The sequence below is a fragment of the Macaca thibetana genome, chromosome 15 (genome assembly GCF_024542745.1).
Source record: "Macaca thibetana thibetana isolate TM-01 chromosome 15, ASM2454274v1, whole genome shotgun sequence".
Classification (NCBI taxonomy): domain Eukaryota; kingdom Metazoa; phylum Chordata; class Mammalia; order Primates; family Cercopithecidae; genus Macaca; species Macaca thibetana.
This window is the reverse complement of record NC_065592.1, coordinates 40,782,311-40,798,125: the sequence shown is the minus strand read 5'-3', so window position 1 is coordinate 40,798,125 and position 15,815 is coordinate 40,782,311. Positions and strand designations below refer to the sequence as shown.

Here is a 15,815-nt window from a genome sequence, read left to right as displayed (position 1 = left end):
TGCAGTGGCGCAATCTCAGCTCACTGCAGCCTCCGCCTCCTGGGTTCAAGTGGTTATCCTGCCACAGCCTCCGGAGTAGCTGGGACTACAGGTGCGCACCATCATGCCCAGCTAATGTTTGTATTTTTAGTAGAGATGAGGTTTCACCATGTTGGCCAGGATGGTCTCCATCTCTTGACCTCGTGATCCACCCACCTCACCTTCCCAAAGTGCTGGGATGACAGGTGTGAGCCACCACACCCAGCCCCCATGATTCCTATTTTTACTGCCTCTGTCAGAGACTTGTGTTTCAGCTCCATTCTTATCATCCCTACCCTTAAATCAAATATATTTCCAAGCTTTCCTATTTAAAAAAAAAAAAATGCTGTCATTTTCTCTTAGCTTGGCCAGACCTGTAGTCATCTTTTTCCTTCTCTCACCTTCCATTTACTTCAGCAATATTTATTTATTCAAATGTTAACAGTGTTTAACCTCAGTAGGTAATTATGGGTGATTTTTATGATATTTCTTTTAGCTTCTCTGGGTTTTCAAATTTATTTACAAGCATATACTGCTTTTTTTTTTTTTTTTTAACTTTTATTTGTAGAACATTTCCAATATGTAGAAAAGCAAAGTAGTTACAGTGATCCCTCATTGTCCAGCTTCAACAGTTGTCAGGTCACTGCCAATCATAATTGATGTCTCATCCCACCTACTCTGCCCTAATTGTGTTAATTCGAAGCTAGTCCCAGACAACATGTTTTCATCCGTAAACGCTTATAAAATGTAATTTGTATCTTCAAATGATAAGGAAATGTTTTTATGAAACAACTACACTACCATTGTCAATTTTTAAAATGTTATCAAATACCCAGTTAGGTTCAAATTCTTTTTTTTTTTTTTTTTGAGACGGAGTCTCGCTGTGTCGCCCAGGCTGGAGTGCAGTGGCCGGATCTCAGCTCACTGCAAGCTCTGCCTCCCGGGTTTTTACGCCATTCTCCTGCCTCAGCCTCCCGAGTAGCCGGGACTACAGGCGCCCGCCACCTCGCCCGGCTAGTTTTTTGTATTTTTTAGTAGAGACGGGGTTTCACCGTGTTAGCCAGGATGGTCTCGAACTCCTGACCTCGTGATCCGCCCGTCTCGGCCTCCCAAAGTGCTGGGATTACAGGCTTGAGCCACCGCGCCCGGCCATGGTTCAAATTCTATAATTGTCTCCTATTAAAAAAAATATTTATTCAAATTATGATTCTAAGTCCACATATTGCATTTAGTTGATATTTCTCTTATGTGTCTTAAAATCTTTAGGTTTCCCCCTTCATCTTTTTTCTCCTCTTGCAGTTTATTTGTTGAAGAAATTGGATTGTTTGTCCTGAAAGGCCTATCATATTCTGTATTTTGCTAATTGAATTTCCATAGTGTCTCTTAACTTGTTTTTCTATCTTTTGTAAAAACTGGTAGTTAGATTTAGAAGCTAAACCTAATTGCAGTTTTATTGGTTTTCTCAAAATACATACTAAGGATATTATATACATCCTGTTGCATCATATGTGGAGGTGTATAATGTTTGATTAAGACAGGGGCAGTGATGTATATGATGGATGTAGGTAGCAATTATCAGTGGCACCTGACAGTGCAATACCCTTTAAGTTAAAAAAAAAAAAAAAAAAAAACAGGCCGGGCACAGTGGCTCACGCTTGTAATCCCAGCACTTTGGGAAGCCAAGGCAGGTGGATCACGAGGTCAAGAGTTCAAGACCAGCCTGGCCAAGATGATGAAACTCCATCTCTACTAAAAATACAAAAAAATTAGCCAGGCGTGGTGGTAGGTGCCTGTAATACCAGCTACTGAGGAGGCTAAGGCACAGAATCGCTTGAACCCGGGAGGTGGAGGTTGCAGTGAGCCGAGATCGCACCACTGCACTCCAGCCTGGGCGACAGAGAGAGACTCCGTCTCAGAAAACAAAACAAAAAACAAAAATAGCAATCAGTCTGACCAAATCCTTAGTTCTCATTTTCGTTTCTGCCTCTAACACCATTTATTTCCTCCTCCAACTCTTAAAACAACCTTTTCTTTATTTACTATGTTTGGTGACCCTAGACTTTCTTTGTTCCTTTTATTTCTTCATAGTTGTCTTTGTTTTCTCAACTCTTACTCTTCTCACTGGTTCATATGAAGGTACTGATTCTGTAAGTGGTAATTTCTTCCTTAAGAACATAGCCACATTCATGGTTTCAAACTCTACCATGTTGGCAAGTCTCAAATCTCCATTTGAAAGCTTAAACCTCAACCGGGAACCGGGGTCTGAATTTTGTCACATTCCAAGTTACAAATACAGCAGCACAAAATGTTGGTGAGTTTGTGCCCTGAACTTCTAACCAAGCTGATGCTGTCATCTGGTGGTCACCATGGGAACTAGCCAACCTTACTGGCTCTTCCCTACTCCCCTTCTTTCTTCTTTGTCAGCGGTTAATGTACTTTCTCTGAGCCTAGTCCCTCCACCCCAGTTCCTTTATCTTCTGATTTAGTTAATTCCACCCCGGCAGCCCTTTATATGTATGGCCCCTTATATATAACCTTCCTTCTGCCTTGTCTGTAACCTGCGATTTCCCTTTCTTCCATCTGCCTGCCTTCCACTTTGTTTCTTGTATTGGTGAGCTTTTCAAAATTCAGTAACGGTTAAGAGGCACGCAAATAAGCTAGTGATGTGCCTATATCAAGGAAAAGCCAGGGTGTGAGTTTGGACAGAATCAGTTTATAAAGTTCATGAAGAACAAATTAATACTAAGTCCTTTTAAATGTACCCAGAAATCTCCTCCAGAATCTTCTGAAAAGTTTCCATTCCTTTCTTAATCTCTTCTAATCAGAGTTGGTTTTCTTCAACTAAATACCTTCAAAATAGAAGCGGTTTCAAACTGTCAATATGGATTTTTTTCTTTTGTTTTACAACCAGCAGGGAGAGAAAGAGCGCAGTTTATGTACTTCTTACCTAAAGAATCTAGTATTCTGTTTTTTAAAACCTTAACAGTCTTACAAAGTAAGACGTTATTCTTGTATAAAAGGAGAAACAGAGGCTCCTTGGCTAAGAAAGTATCAGTAACAGGCAAGCTATGGATTCCAGCCAGGTCAGAATGACTCTTAAGCGTGCATCTTTTACTAGATTGTACTGTCTCCTAATGTTGTAATGCTTTTTTTTTGTTCGTGGCTTTATTAAATATGTGGTTTTTCCAGCTGCTTCTAGGTTAAATTAGACTGTCGTGGACCAGTCTAGCCTAGGAGCCTAGCTAGTATCTTTACCATTATTCCTATGAGAAAACGTGTTTTAAACTCGTGTATTGGCTTACAGAGGAAATTTTGGAACCCACATTCCTAGTTGTTTGAGTTTAGTCCCAGCTTTTCCAGCTTTTCTCCTGACATTTCAGTTCCTATTTCAGCTTCCCCATGTGTTAGAGGTATCACTATCTCTGTTTTTCTAAGCTAGCAACCTTGGAATCGTAATCATCTTGTCTTGCGTCTTTGTGAACTGTGTACACAATCTGTCACTAAAGCTTGTCATTTCTCATTGAAACTCACTTCCAGTTTTGTCCCATACTCTTCCATTCCCACTGTGGCCACACTGGGCTCCGGAGACTTCTCACCTCCTTCCTTCCCTCTGTGTTCCCCTCCTTTTTTTTAACTTCTCTCCTTCCAGGAACAGCCACTGAGCACCCATCCCGACCCAGAGATTTTTCTAGGCACTAGAAAGGCATAGAAAAAAGGGATTAATTATCCTTGCCTTATCTCAAGAAGAGGGGCTTACTCTGAGGAACTAAAGAATGTGTACATAAAAGTATAAAACAAACTGAACGTAGAAGAAAATGTGAAGGAAATACATACAGACTTAAGGTGGCATTATATTGCAGTGTGTGACTCAGGATTGAGAGTAAAAAGTGATAACCTTTGAACATATAAATCATAAAAATGGTCTATAGCCCAACCGAAATGTTAATTCTGTTTTACAGACAATGGCACTTGGACTCAGCTCTGGTTGGTGTCAGATTATCATGAGCATGGATCCCTTTTTGATTACTTAAACAGATACACAGTTACTGTGGAAGGAATGATAAAACTTGCTCTGTCCACAGCGAGCGGTCTTGCCCATCTTCACATGGAGATTGTTGGTACCCAAGGTAATCCTATAAGCAGTTCTATTATTTAAGCTTTAAATTTCCATGAATAATGTCTATGAAAATAGAAAGTGGAGGCCGGGCCTGGTGGCTCATGCCTATAATCCCAGCACTTTGGGAGGCTGAGGTGGGCAGATCGCCTGATCTCAGTTCATAGCCAGTCTGGGCAACATGACAAAACCCCATCTCTACCAACATACAAAAAATTAGTTGGGCATGGTGGCATGCACCTGTAGTCCCAGCTCCTCAGGGGACTGAGGTAGGAAGATTACCTGAGCCTGGGAGGTCGAAGCTGCAGTGAGCAGACATCATGCCACTGCGCTCCAACCTGGGTGAGACTCTGTCTCAGAAAAAGAAAAAAAAAAAAAAAAAAAAAAAGGAAACAGTAGGTGGCCTAACTGGAGATATTTAAAACAAATTTTTTAGATGAGAACATTTTATCTTTCAGTTCGAAATTTCAGGTAGAGCTAGGAATCTGGAAATTTGTTTAGAGATTCTCTTGTCATTTTAACAAAACTGTGATTTTTTTTTTGAGTTCTTAAAAGTAGCATTCAATCTTATGATTTTTGAGGGTCTCAGTTTCAGAATTCAAGTCCAAGTGAATATATTTTTATATGTAGTATAAAATGAAATGTGAAAGTGCTTTGTAAACATCAGCATGCTATGTAACTATTATCTGGCCATCTAATGATTATATTTGACCTTGAGATAAGGAGACTGCATGAGATAGTTTTACAGTTGAAAAATTAAATACTAAGTTTTAGTTATGACATTTGTATGCTATAGTTTTTGTGCCATGTAGGATTTCAGATGCCAGCATAACTCTCTACTCTAGCAGTTGTCCACTTGCAACCCAGTGGCTTCCCCACTCCCCACTTTACATACAGCATAAGTGCTAGTTCACATATTAGCCAGCTCCATCTTTGTAATTATTATTATTATTGATTGTAGCAGTTTTATTGAGTTATAATTCACATCATACAGTTCACCCACTTAAAGTATAAAATTCAGTGGTTTTTAGAATGCTCAGAGTTGTATAACCAACAAACACTACAGTCAATTTTAGAATATCTTCACTCCAAAGAGAAACCCCGTAGCCACTAGCAGTCACTCCCCTTTCCCCCCAAACTCCTTAGCCCTAGGCAACATCTGCTCCTTTTTGTCTATAGATTTGCTTATTCTGCACATTTTATATAAATGAATCATACAATATGTGGTCTTTTGTGACTGGCTTCTTTCACTTAGCATGTTTTCAAGGTTCATTTATGTTGTAGCATATATGAGCACTTCAGTCATTTTGATGGCTGAGTAATACTCCAGTGTATGGATATACCACTTGTCATGTATCCATTCGTTGATGGACATTTGGTTTGTTTCTTCTTTTGGCCATTGTAGCTAATGCTGCAACGAACATTTGTGTACTTTTATGTAGTTTCATGTTTTCAGTTATCTTGGGTATATACCTAGGAGTTGAACTACTGTATCATATGATAACTCTATTTAATGGTTTGAAGAACTATTGTACTGTTTTCTTAAAGTGCCTGAACCATTTTACATTCCTGCCAGCAGTGTATATGAAGGTTCCAAGTTTTCCACATTATAATTATTATTTTTTAATAGCGCATTTTCTAGTGGTTAGTCTCAAAGGTAATACACTTAATACTGAGTACATTCCAGTTGATAGGGAAGTGATGATCTACATGCTTGGTTCCTGGGCTGCTGGAATATCAGTGTATGGCTAAGTTTCTTAAAAAGAATTCTTGAGGCACCAACAGATAAACCGATAACTTTTTTTGCCCCAGTCTTTGAGTTGTTCATCTTTTAAAGCATGTTATTGTCCACATTTTCTTTAAAGGAATACAATTTCAGCGATTTTTGATGTAGTGATTCACTTGAGTTTAATAATGCCATAGGTATTGTAGGTCATGTGGGCTGAAATGCTTTGATAATTTGGGTCAGGAGAAGAGATTTTTGAACCTAAAGGTGTGAGTTGTGATTGGTATTACCTTTTAAGCAGTCATGTTTAATTTTTGATTCTTTAGGAAAGCCAGCCATTGCTCACAGAGATTTGAAATCAAAGAATATCTTGGTAAAGAAGAATGGAACTTGCTGTATTGCAGACTTAGGACTGGCAGTAAGACACGATTCAGCCACAGATACCATTGATATTGCTCCAAACCACAGAGTGGGAACAAAAAGGTATACTTTTGAACAACTATTTTTAATATCTTCTGAAATCACCTTTTTTCCCTTCTCTTTCATATATACATACCATTGCTGAAACTCAGCTTAAACTTGTACTTTATTAGATTGCCAACAGGCAAGAAGATCTCATGGTCTTGCCTGCTCTGAAGCCAAAGTTACCTGACTTAAAAAGATGCCTGCTGATGAAAGGTTGCCCTTCCAGAAAATATCAGTAGGCATGTTAATTATAATTACAGTAGTAACTAACATTTATAGAGCACCTACTATGTGCCAATCGTCTGATAGGTCTTTTACTTGTATTACCTCATTTAATCCCTTCTCAAATACTGTGCTGTAGCTAGCCCTGCTATTTTCATATTTCAGTTCCTGAAAATATGCCTTTCTTGCTTTCTTAGAACTTTTGCACATGCTGTCTCCTGGAGCGTATTTTACCTTACTGTTTCTCAGCCTCGTACCCACCTTTCCTGTAGGAAGTTTTTTCTAGTTCTCAAGACTCTTAGGAGTCCCTGCCAGGGGCTGTCATAGCACACTAAACGGGGACCGTTGAGGCACTTACGCATTATGTAGTAACTGTTTATTTATTTGCCTGTATATTCTATTAGGTGCAAGCTGCTTGAGAGCAGCCTTGTATTCCCAGCATCCATCACAGTGCCTAATACATGGTAGATCCTCAGTAGATATTTGTTGAGTCCATGGGTCTTCAAAAGAACTTAATTAGGTAGGTGTTGTTACCCTTAATTCACAGACGAGGAAACCACCTTGAGGAGGTTAAATAATATGGTCAGCTTTATGTGGATGATAAGCCGAAGAGCTGAGATTTGAACCTGGGCATTTCTGACCCAAAGCCCTTATCACTTGCTGTCACAGCATTTCTTCAAACTACCTCCTTGGCCTTGGAGAGAGCTGGAGAGCCAGCAGCATTAGTCTATTCAAATTTTATGTATAATTTTGAGATTTCTGGATTCCCTGGGGACTCTGCACTCTCAGCCAGCTAAGGAGTCCTTGACAGTGGTTGCTGCAGGTCTCTGTGGGTCTTGACCCATAATTTTCATAGGTTTTTGAAGCTTCAGTATGAGGACTGGCATTCTTCTGTGTCTATTATTTTTTCCCCTAGAGTATATTCCTGCCCTTCCTTTCATCCTCAGTGAGAAGACTTCTAGATTAAAATGCATGGTTTCTACCTAGTACATGTATAGGTGGTGTACATTGGGACACCTTTAACAGTCACAATAGTTGCATATGTCTTTCACTGGAAACCAAGATCATGAGGCAGATAGCGTGAAACTGCTATTTTAGCGTTTTGTGGGATTTAGTTGACATCATTAATGTGCAAACCAGTGTGGATATTTAATATTTTTCTTGAGTCTAATATTTGTTATGTAATATTTTGTGCATATGTCTGTGTACAGAGAAATGTCTGAAAGGATGTTCATCAAAATGTGGCAGTAAGGGGATGATTTTCAAAGTTATTTTTGCAAATTTTTTTTAGGTACATGGCCCCTGAAGTTCTCGATGATTCCATAAATATGAAACATTTTGAATCCTTCAAACGTGCTGACATCTATGCAATGGGCTTAGTATTCTGGGAAATTGCTCGACGATGTTCCATTGGTGGTAAATTGCTCCCCTCTCCCCCAACAGTTTGTCATGAGCAGAAGAAGTTGTTCGAGAATTGTCTTCTTTTTTTATTGAATGAAATTATGCACAATCCATTATCTGAAACAGGACATCACCGAGTGCCAGAGAAAACAAAGGCGATGAAACCTTTGGGAGGGGACAGTGCCATGGTGTGCACATGCACAGCTCTAGCCTAGTGTATTCTCTTCCTGTTTCCATTTGAATCTTGAGACTCATCAGAACCCAAACCCTTGTTATACTGGAATATAGTTCTTTAGAATGGAGAGCTGCTTGAGAGGCTCACCTAGGAAGCTGTTTCTAGCATGTACCTAGGTGTCAAATTTATTTTTTTTCTTTGGCATTGTGGTTATTTTCTCCAACTTGATAGTTATAGATTACGTACACAGAATACAATTATGTTACCATTGTGTTGTTTTCTAGAGTTAGTTTGTCTTAATTTCTAGCGTTTTAGATGGAGTACTTATAATGTTTACTCAGGAAACAGTCTCTTAGGCTTGGGGACCTATGCTTGGCTGAGACCTTAGTGCCTTAGGTGTTTGAAGCAGTGAGGGACAGAGTATTTCTCTGTATTGTAGTAAATAGGATATATTATTGACAGATGCAAGTAGAGAAAGGGACTTGCACCTTAAACTTGCCTCATAGGATTTGTGTCTCACTGATAGGATCTATATATCCCTGTACAAGTGAGAGCCTGTGCACTTACAGAATAGAATCTCATTTGCTGCACAATAGGGTTCTAGGGGAAAATGTCAGTCTGGTGGTCACAGCTCACAGTTTACTGTCATTTCAAATAGGCTTTATTGATCTCTTGGCAATACTTAGTTTCAAGGTGTGGGCAGAATATCAACTCAGGGAAGTGACTTGTTGATACAGATTTGGATGAGATAGAGAAAGCTGTAATCTCTGTTCCACCTACCTACTTTAGTAATAAGACACTGTAATAGGCCTCTCAGGTGATCTTTTTAATGCCTTGGCATTCGCTGAATACATTTATCAAAATTATTTTTTTTAAACTGATACAGGAATTCATGAAGATTACCAGCTGCCTTATTATGATCTTGTACCTTCTGACCCATCAGTGGAAGAAATGAGAAAAGTTGTTTGTGAACAGAAGTTAAGGCCAAATATCCCAAACAGATGGCAGAGCTGCGAAGTGAGTATTTCTTTTTGATATTAGGCAATTTTCTAAACTTCTGCTTAGTAAGCAAAAGTTTGCTGCTTTTCTTTAAGGAAAACTTTTCTTTAAGAAGTTTCTTTTTCATAGCAGTCAAACCAATGTGTAAAAACAGAATAATTTGGTTTTCATATTCAATTGTAAGCACATTGAAAGGGCCGTGGAACATTTGCAGTGGCCTTTAGTGTATCAGAACATAGTTTAGGTCTGTCAGGCGAACTAAAGCACATACTTTTTAAGTGAATGCCTCCCTTCAGCCAGGGCAACCCAGAATAATAGACAGTTGCTGGACAGGAATGAGGAGACCTGTATTCTAGACCAGCCTGACTACCATTTCAAGGGTCTGACTTGGAACAAATCACTTTAGTTCTCTGAACCTTAATATCCCTTTGTAAGGTGAGGAACTCAGATAAGGTGATTACAAAGTTGTTTCAACTGATTTTCCATTTTATTCATCTGATTGCCCAGATGACCATTAACCAGGAATTTAGGGAAAATGCTTTTTTTCCAGCAGTGTCTGAGCTTCTCAACCTCAGCTCTAACAAAAAGTTTTAGAAATGTTTTTGTAATTGTAAATTTAAAGATTCGTAAGATGAATTTTATTTAACCTCTCCTTAGTTGCTAGCTGTTACTATTATAATATTGGTGAAGCAGGGCATATTCCTCCGGGTTTGAAGGTTTGTAGCTTAAAAAGGCTATAAAAAGCTGTTCAGTTCAGTAGTTGGTTTTACATCTTAAACTATTATAGGACTCATCAGAACCTCTGATAACCAAGAGAGCTTGCTACCTCCAACAAAATCACATCTACAGGCCCAAATAAAATGTATTTCAGCATGCTCAAGGAATTTGCATGTGACATACTTGAACAAATGAGAGTGCTGCTAGATTTTGTCTTTTAGAAATTTGATCTACTCCGGAGGCTGAGGTGGGAGGATTGTTGGAGCCTGGGAGGTCGAGGCTGTAGTGAGCTGAGGGCATGCCATTGCATTCCACTTTGGGCCGCAGAGTGAGACCCTGTGTCAAAAAAAAAAAAAGAAAAATTTGATCTGGATACTTCAAAGTACAAACTTAAAATTTCAGTGTGAGGTCAGATTTCTTCTTTGCTTTGCCCAGCTCTGGTTTAGGATTCGACCTCTTCAGGTTTGCTAAGTGAGTTACTCTTTGTCTACCTGCTTTCCAGCACTGACACCAGTACCCTATTGATGGAAATTTGTGAAATTTCTACTCATTTGCTATTACAAACAATGCTTAACAACAACAACAAAGTGTATATGTCATTTAAAAAGAAAATTTACAGGTAAAAATTCTTATCCAGACCAATGGAAAATGGTGCATGCATTAATTTTTTTTTTTTAATTATATTTTCTTGTAGGCCTTGAGAGTAATGGCTAAAATTATGAGAGAATGTTGGTATGCCAACGGAGCAGCTAGGCTTACAGCATTACGGATTAAGAAAACATTATCACAACTCAGTCAACAGGAAGGCATCAAAATGTAATTCTACGACTTTGCCTGAACTCTACTTTTTTCTTCAGATCTGCTCCTGGGTTTTAATTTGGGAGGTCAATTGTTCTACCTCACTGAGAGGGAACAGAAGGATGTTGCTTCCTTTTGCAGCAGTGTAATAAAGTCAATTAAAAACTTCCCAGGATTTCTTCGGACCCAGGAAACAGCCGTGTGGGTCCTTTCTGTGCACTATGAACGCTTCTTTCCCAGGACAGTTACAAAATGTTGTGTAGTCTACCTTTATTTTTTATTAACAAAACTTGTTTTTTAAAAAGATGATTGCTGGTCTTAACTTTAGGTAACTCTGCTGTGCTGGAGATCATCTTTAAGGGCAAAGGAGTTGGATTGCTGAGTTATAATGAAACATTTCTTATTATTAAAGAAAGTGATTTGCTCCTGGTTAGTACATTCTCAGAGGATTCTGAACCACTAGAGTTTCCTTGATTCAGACTTTGAATGTACTGTTCTATAGTTTTTCAGGATCTTAAAACTAACACTTATAAAACTCTTATCTTGAGTCTAAAAATGACCTCATATAGTAGTGAGGAACATAATTTATGCAGTGGTATTTTGTATACTATTATTGTTCTTTCACTTATTCAGAACATTACATGCCTTCAAAATGGGATTGTACTATACCAGTAAGTGCCACTTCTGTGTCTTTCTAATGGAAATGAGTAGAATTGCTGAAAGTCTCTATGTTAAAAACCTATAGTGTTTGAATTCAAAAAGCTTATTTATCTGGTAACCCAAACTTTCTCTATTTTGTTTTTTGGAAGGGTTTTTGTGGTATGTCATTTGGTATTCTGTTTTGAAAATGCCTTTCTCCTACCAAAATGTGCTTAAGCCACTAAAGAAATGAAGTGGCATTAATTAGTAAATTGTTAGCATGGTCATGTTTGAATATGCTCACATCAAGCTTTTGCATTTTAATTGTGTTGTCTAAGTATACTTTTAAAAAATCAAGTGGCACTCTAGATACTTACAGTACTTTAATATTTGTAGCATACAGACTAATTTTTCTAAAAGGGAAAGTTTGTCTGGCTGCTTGTGAAAAGTTATGTGGTATTCTGTAAGCCATTTTTTTCTTTATCTGTTCAAAGACAGTGTTATTTTTTTAAGAAATGAATTACATTTAAAATTAGAATATGGTTAATGTTAAATAATAGGCCTTTTTCTAGGAAGGCGAAGGTAGTTAATAATTTGAATAGGTAACAGATGTGCAAGAGAGTCACATTTGTTATGTATGTAGGAGTAAACGTTCGGTGGATCCTCTGTCTTTGTAACTGAGGTTAGAGCTAGTGTGGTTTTGAGGTCTCACTACACTTTGAGGAAGGCAGCTTTTAATTCAGTGTTTCCTTATGTGTGCGTACATTGCAACTGCTTACTTTACATGTAATTTATGTAATGCATTCAGTGCACCCTTGATATTTGGGAGAGGTGGTAGCTAAAGAACATTCTGAGTGTAGGTTCTTCTCCATTTACAGATGTTTTTGGTCAAATATTGAAAGGAAACTTGTCATGGTCTTCTCACATTAAGTTGAAACTAGCTTATAATAACTGGTTTTTAATTCTAATGCTGTGAAGTCTCTGCAGAGCTTTTACAGTTTTCGAAGTCCTTTTATCACTGTGATCTTATTCTGAGGGGAGGAAAAACTATCATACCTGTGAGGCAAGACTTCGACTTTATAGTGCTATCAGTTCCCCAATACAGGGTCAGAATAACCGATACAGTATTTTGGTCAGGAAGAGAAAGTGGCCATTTACACTGAATGAGTTGCATTCTGATAATGTCTTATCTCTTATATGTAGAATAAATTTGAAAGACTATTTGGTCTTAAAACCAAAGTAATTTTAGAATGAGTGACATATTACATAGGAATTTAGTATCAATTTCATGTGTTTAAAAACATGGGAAAAATGCTTAGAGATTACTATTTTGACTACAAAGTTGAGTTTTTTCTGTAGTTACCATATTTCATTGAAGCAAATGAATGAGTTTGAGAGGTTTGTTTTTATAATTGTGTTATATTACTTGTTTAATAATAATCTCTAATTCTGTGATCAGGTACTTTTTTTGTGGGTTTTTTTTTGGGGGGAGGGGGGCCATTTCTAAGCCTACCAGATCTGCTTTATGAAATCCAGGGGACCAATGCATTTTATCACTAAAACTATTTTTATATAATTTTAAGAATATACCAAAAGTTGTCTGATTTAAAGTTGTAATACATGATTTCTCACTTTCATGTAAGGTTATCCACTTTTGCTGAAGATATTTTTTACTGAATCAAAGATTGAGTTACAATTATACTTTTCTTAACCTAAGTGGATAAAATGTACTTTTGATGAATCAGGGAATTTTTTTAAAGTTGGAGTTTAGTTCTAAATTGACTTTACATATTATTGCAGTTAATTCCTTTTTTGGCTAGGGATGGTTTGATAAATCACAATTGGCTAATATTGAAAATGAAGGTAACTTAAAAGGTGGGATGGATCATGATTACTGTCGATAACTGCAGATAAATTTGATTGGAGTAATAATTTTGTCATTTAAAAACACAGTCGCTTATACTGCCCATCCTAGGATGCTCACCTTCCAAGATTCAACTTGGCTAAAACATCTTCTGGTAAATTGTGTGTCCACGTTCATTTTGTCAATAGCCAGGAGGAATGGGAATGGGGATGGGGGAAATATGAATTAGTGGGGCATAGACATCCCTGGTCCATCCTTTGTGTCTCCAGCTGTTTCTTGCAACCTGCTCTCCGGCTTGCTGGTCCCTGACACAGAGACCATTGCCTCCCCCACAGCCTTTTGACTGAAGAGCAGCTTTGGAGACCTAGAGTAAAATGGCTGATGGAAATTGTGGGACATATTTCCATTTCCTTTAGTCATTAGAGGTGGCAGGGAGGGATCTCTAAGTTTGGAGATTGAGCAGATGAGGCTTCGGATGCCCCTGCTTTGACTTTAGCCATGGATGAGGAATGGGATGGCAGTAAGGTGGCTGCTGCAGTGGGAGTTGTGCCAGAAACAGTGGCCAATTGTATCCCCTATAAGACAGGGTAAGGTCTGAAGAGCTGAGCCTGTAATTCTGCTGTAATAATGATAGTGCTCAAGAAGTGCCTTGAGTTGCTGTACAGTGCCATGGCCATCAAGAATCCCAGATTTCACTTCTTATTACAAAATGTAAGTGGTCACTTGGCGATTTTGTAGTCCATGCTTGAGTTCCTTTTTTTTTTCTGTGTCTGAGAACTATCAGATATAGGCTGTTTCGTAAAACAAGATGGCAAAGAGATCATTAAAGTGCACAACAAAATCACTATCCCATTAGACACGTCATCCAAAGCTTATTTTTATTCTTGCATTGGAAGAATCGTAAGTCAACTGTTTGTTTCTTGACCATGGCAGTGTTCTGGCTCCAAATGGTAGTGATTCCAAGTAATGGTTCTGTTAATACTTCGGCAGAAAATGCCAACTCAGATACTTTGAGATACTAAGGATTATCTCTGGACATGTACTGCAGCTTCTTGTCTCTGTTTTGGATTACTGGAATACCCATGGGCCCTCTCTCTTAAGAATGCTGGACTTCTAGGACATTATGATATTATGATGATTGTCAGTACATTAAACTTTTCAATCCTGTTATGCAATCTTGTTTGTAAATGTAAACTTTTAAAAATATGGTTAATAACATTCAACCTGTTTCTTACAACTTAAAAGGAACTTCAGTGAATTTGTTTTTATTTTTTAAAAAGGTTTGTGAACTGAATATCATGAACCATGTTTTGATATCCCTTTTTCACGTGCCAGCGGAATGGGGTGTTTGATGTTTCTTCATATGTCAAGGAGATGCTTCAAAATGTCAATTGCTTTAAACTTAAATTACCTCTCAAGAGACCAAGGTACATTTACCTCATTGTGTATATAATGTTTAATATTTGTCAGAGCATTCTCCAGGTTTGCAGTTTTATTTCTATAAAGTATGGGTATTATGTTGCTCAGTTACTCAAATGGTACTGTATTGTTTATATTTGTACCCCAAATAACATCATCTGTACTTTCTGTTTTCTGTATTGTATTTGTGCAGAATTCTTTTGGCTTTATCAGTGTAATCTCTGCCCTTTAAGATATGTACAGAAAATCTACATACAAATTTCCATTTAAGTCGAATGATACTGAGAAGCCTGTAAAGAGGAGAAAAAAACATAAGCTGCATTTCCCCATAAGTTTTTTAAATTGTATATTGTATTTGTAGTAATATTCCAAATGTAAATAGGAAATAGAAGAGTGATGCTTATGTTAAGTCCTAACACTACAGTAGAAGAACGGAAGCAGTGCAAATAAATTACATTTTTCCCAAGTGCCAGTGGCATATTTTAAAATAAAGTGTGTATGTTGGAATGAGTCATGCCATATGTAGCTGCTGTAGATGGCAACTAGAACCTTTGAGTTACAAGAGTCTTTAGAAGTTTTCTAACCCTGCCTAGTGCAAGTTACAATGTTATAGCATGTTTGGGGAGTGTCCTCCTGTCTGCAGGTGTGTCTCTGTGCCTGGAGGCTCTTCTCCACATGCTTAGGGGTGTGGGTCTTCCAGGGGGGCATGATGGACCTGTCTACAGGTGAACTCTGTTGCCTTTGGGTCAGCACATTTGTTAGTCTCCTGGGGGTGAAAACTTGGCTTGACAAGAGAACTGGGAAAATGATGAGATGTGGTCCCCAAATCCTTGATTGACTCTGGGGAGGGGCTTTGTGAATAGGATTGCTCTCACATTAAAGATAATTACTTCAATTTGAAGGCTGGATTTAGGGATTTTTTTTTTCTTTATAATAAAGACATCACGAGGATATGGAGCTTTTGTTGAAAGTTGGAAAAAAAGGGAAACTAAAGACGTTCCCAGACAAATATTAAGATAATTTGTTGCCTATGGACGTCTACCTTACAAGAAATACTAAATCCTTCACACAGAAAATAAATGACACCAGATGGTAACCTGAATCCACAGGATGAAATGAAGAGCACCAGAAATGGTGGATATGTGTACAGATAGAAAAGACTATGATTGTATTGCTGCCATAAATTACTACAACTGTCCTGGCTTAAAGCAACACCCATTTATGATCTCAGAGTTCCGTAATTCAGAAGTCTGGGCAT

General features: G+C 38.0%; 1 protein-coding gene across 5 annotated transcripts in view; it reads left to right on the top strand.

Annotated features, from left to right (window-relative positions):
- The window catches only part of TGFBR1 (transforming growth factor beta receptor 1), a 50,098-nt gene extending 34,532 nt beyond the window's left edge, over positions 1 to 15,566 (top strand). For 4 of the 5 annotated variants that reach the window (XM_050762169.1, XM_050762171.1, XM_050762170.1 and 1 more), the window contains 5 exons: positions 3,978 to 4,145; positions 6,185 to 6,341; positions 7,837 to 7,961; positions 9,008 to 9,138; positions 10,532 to 15,023. In XM_050762169.1, the coding sequence (XP_050618126.1) occupies positions 3,978 to 4,145; positions 6,185 to 6,341; positions 7,837 to 7,961; positions 9,008 to 9,138; positions 10,532 to 10,657 (707 nt within the window). In that variant the 3' untranslated portion in view covers positions 10,658 to 15,023. Of the gene's footprint in view, positions 1 to 3,977; positions 4,146 to 6,184; positions 6,342 to 7,836; positions 7,962 to 9,007; positions 9,139 to 10,531 lie in introns of all 5 variants that reach the window. The other variant, XM_050762168.1, reaches the window with a different exon arrangement.
- The last annotated feature ends 249 nt before the right edge of the window (positions 15,567 to 15,815 follow it).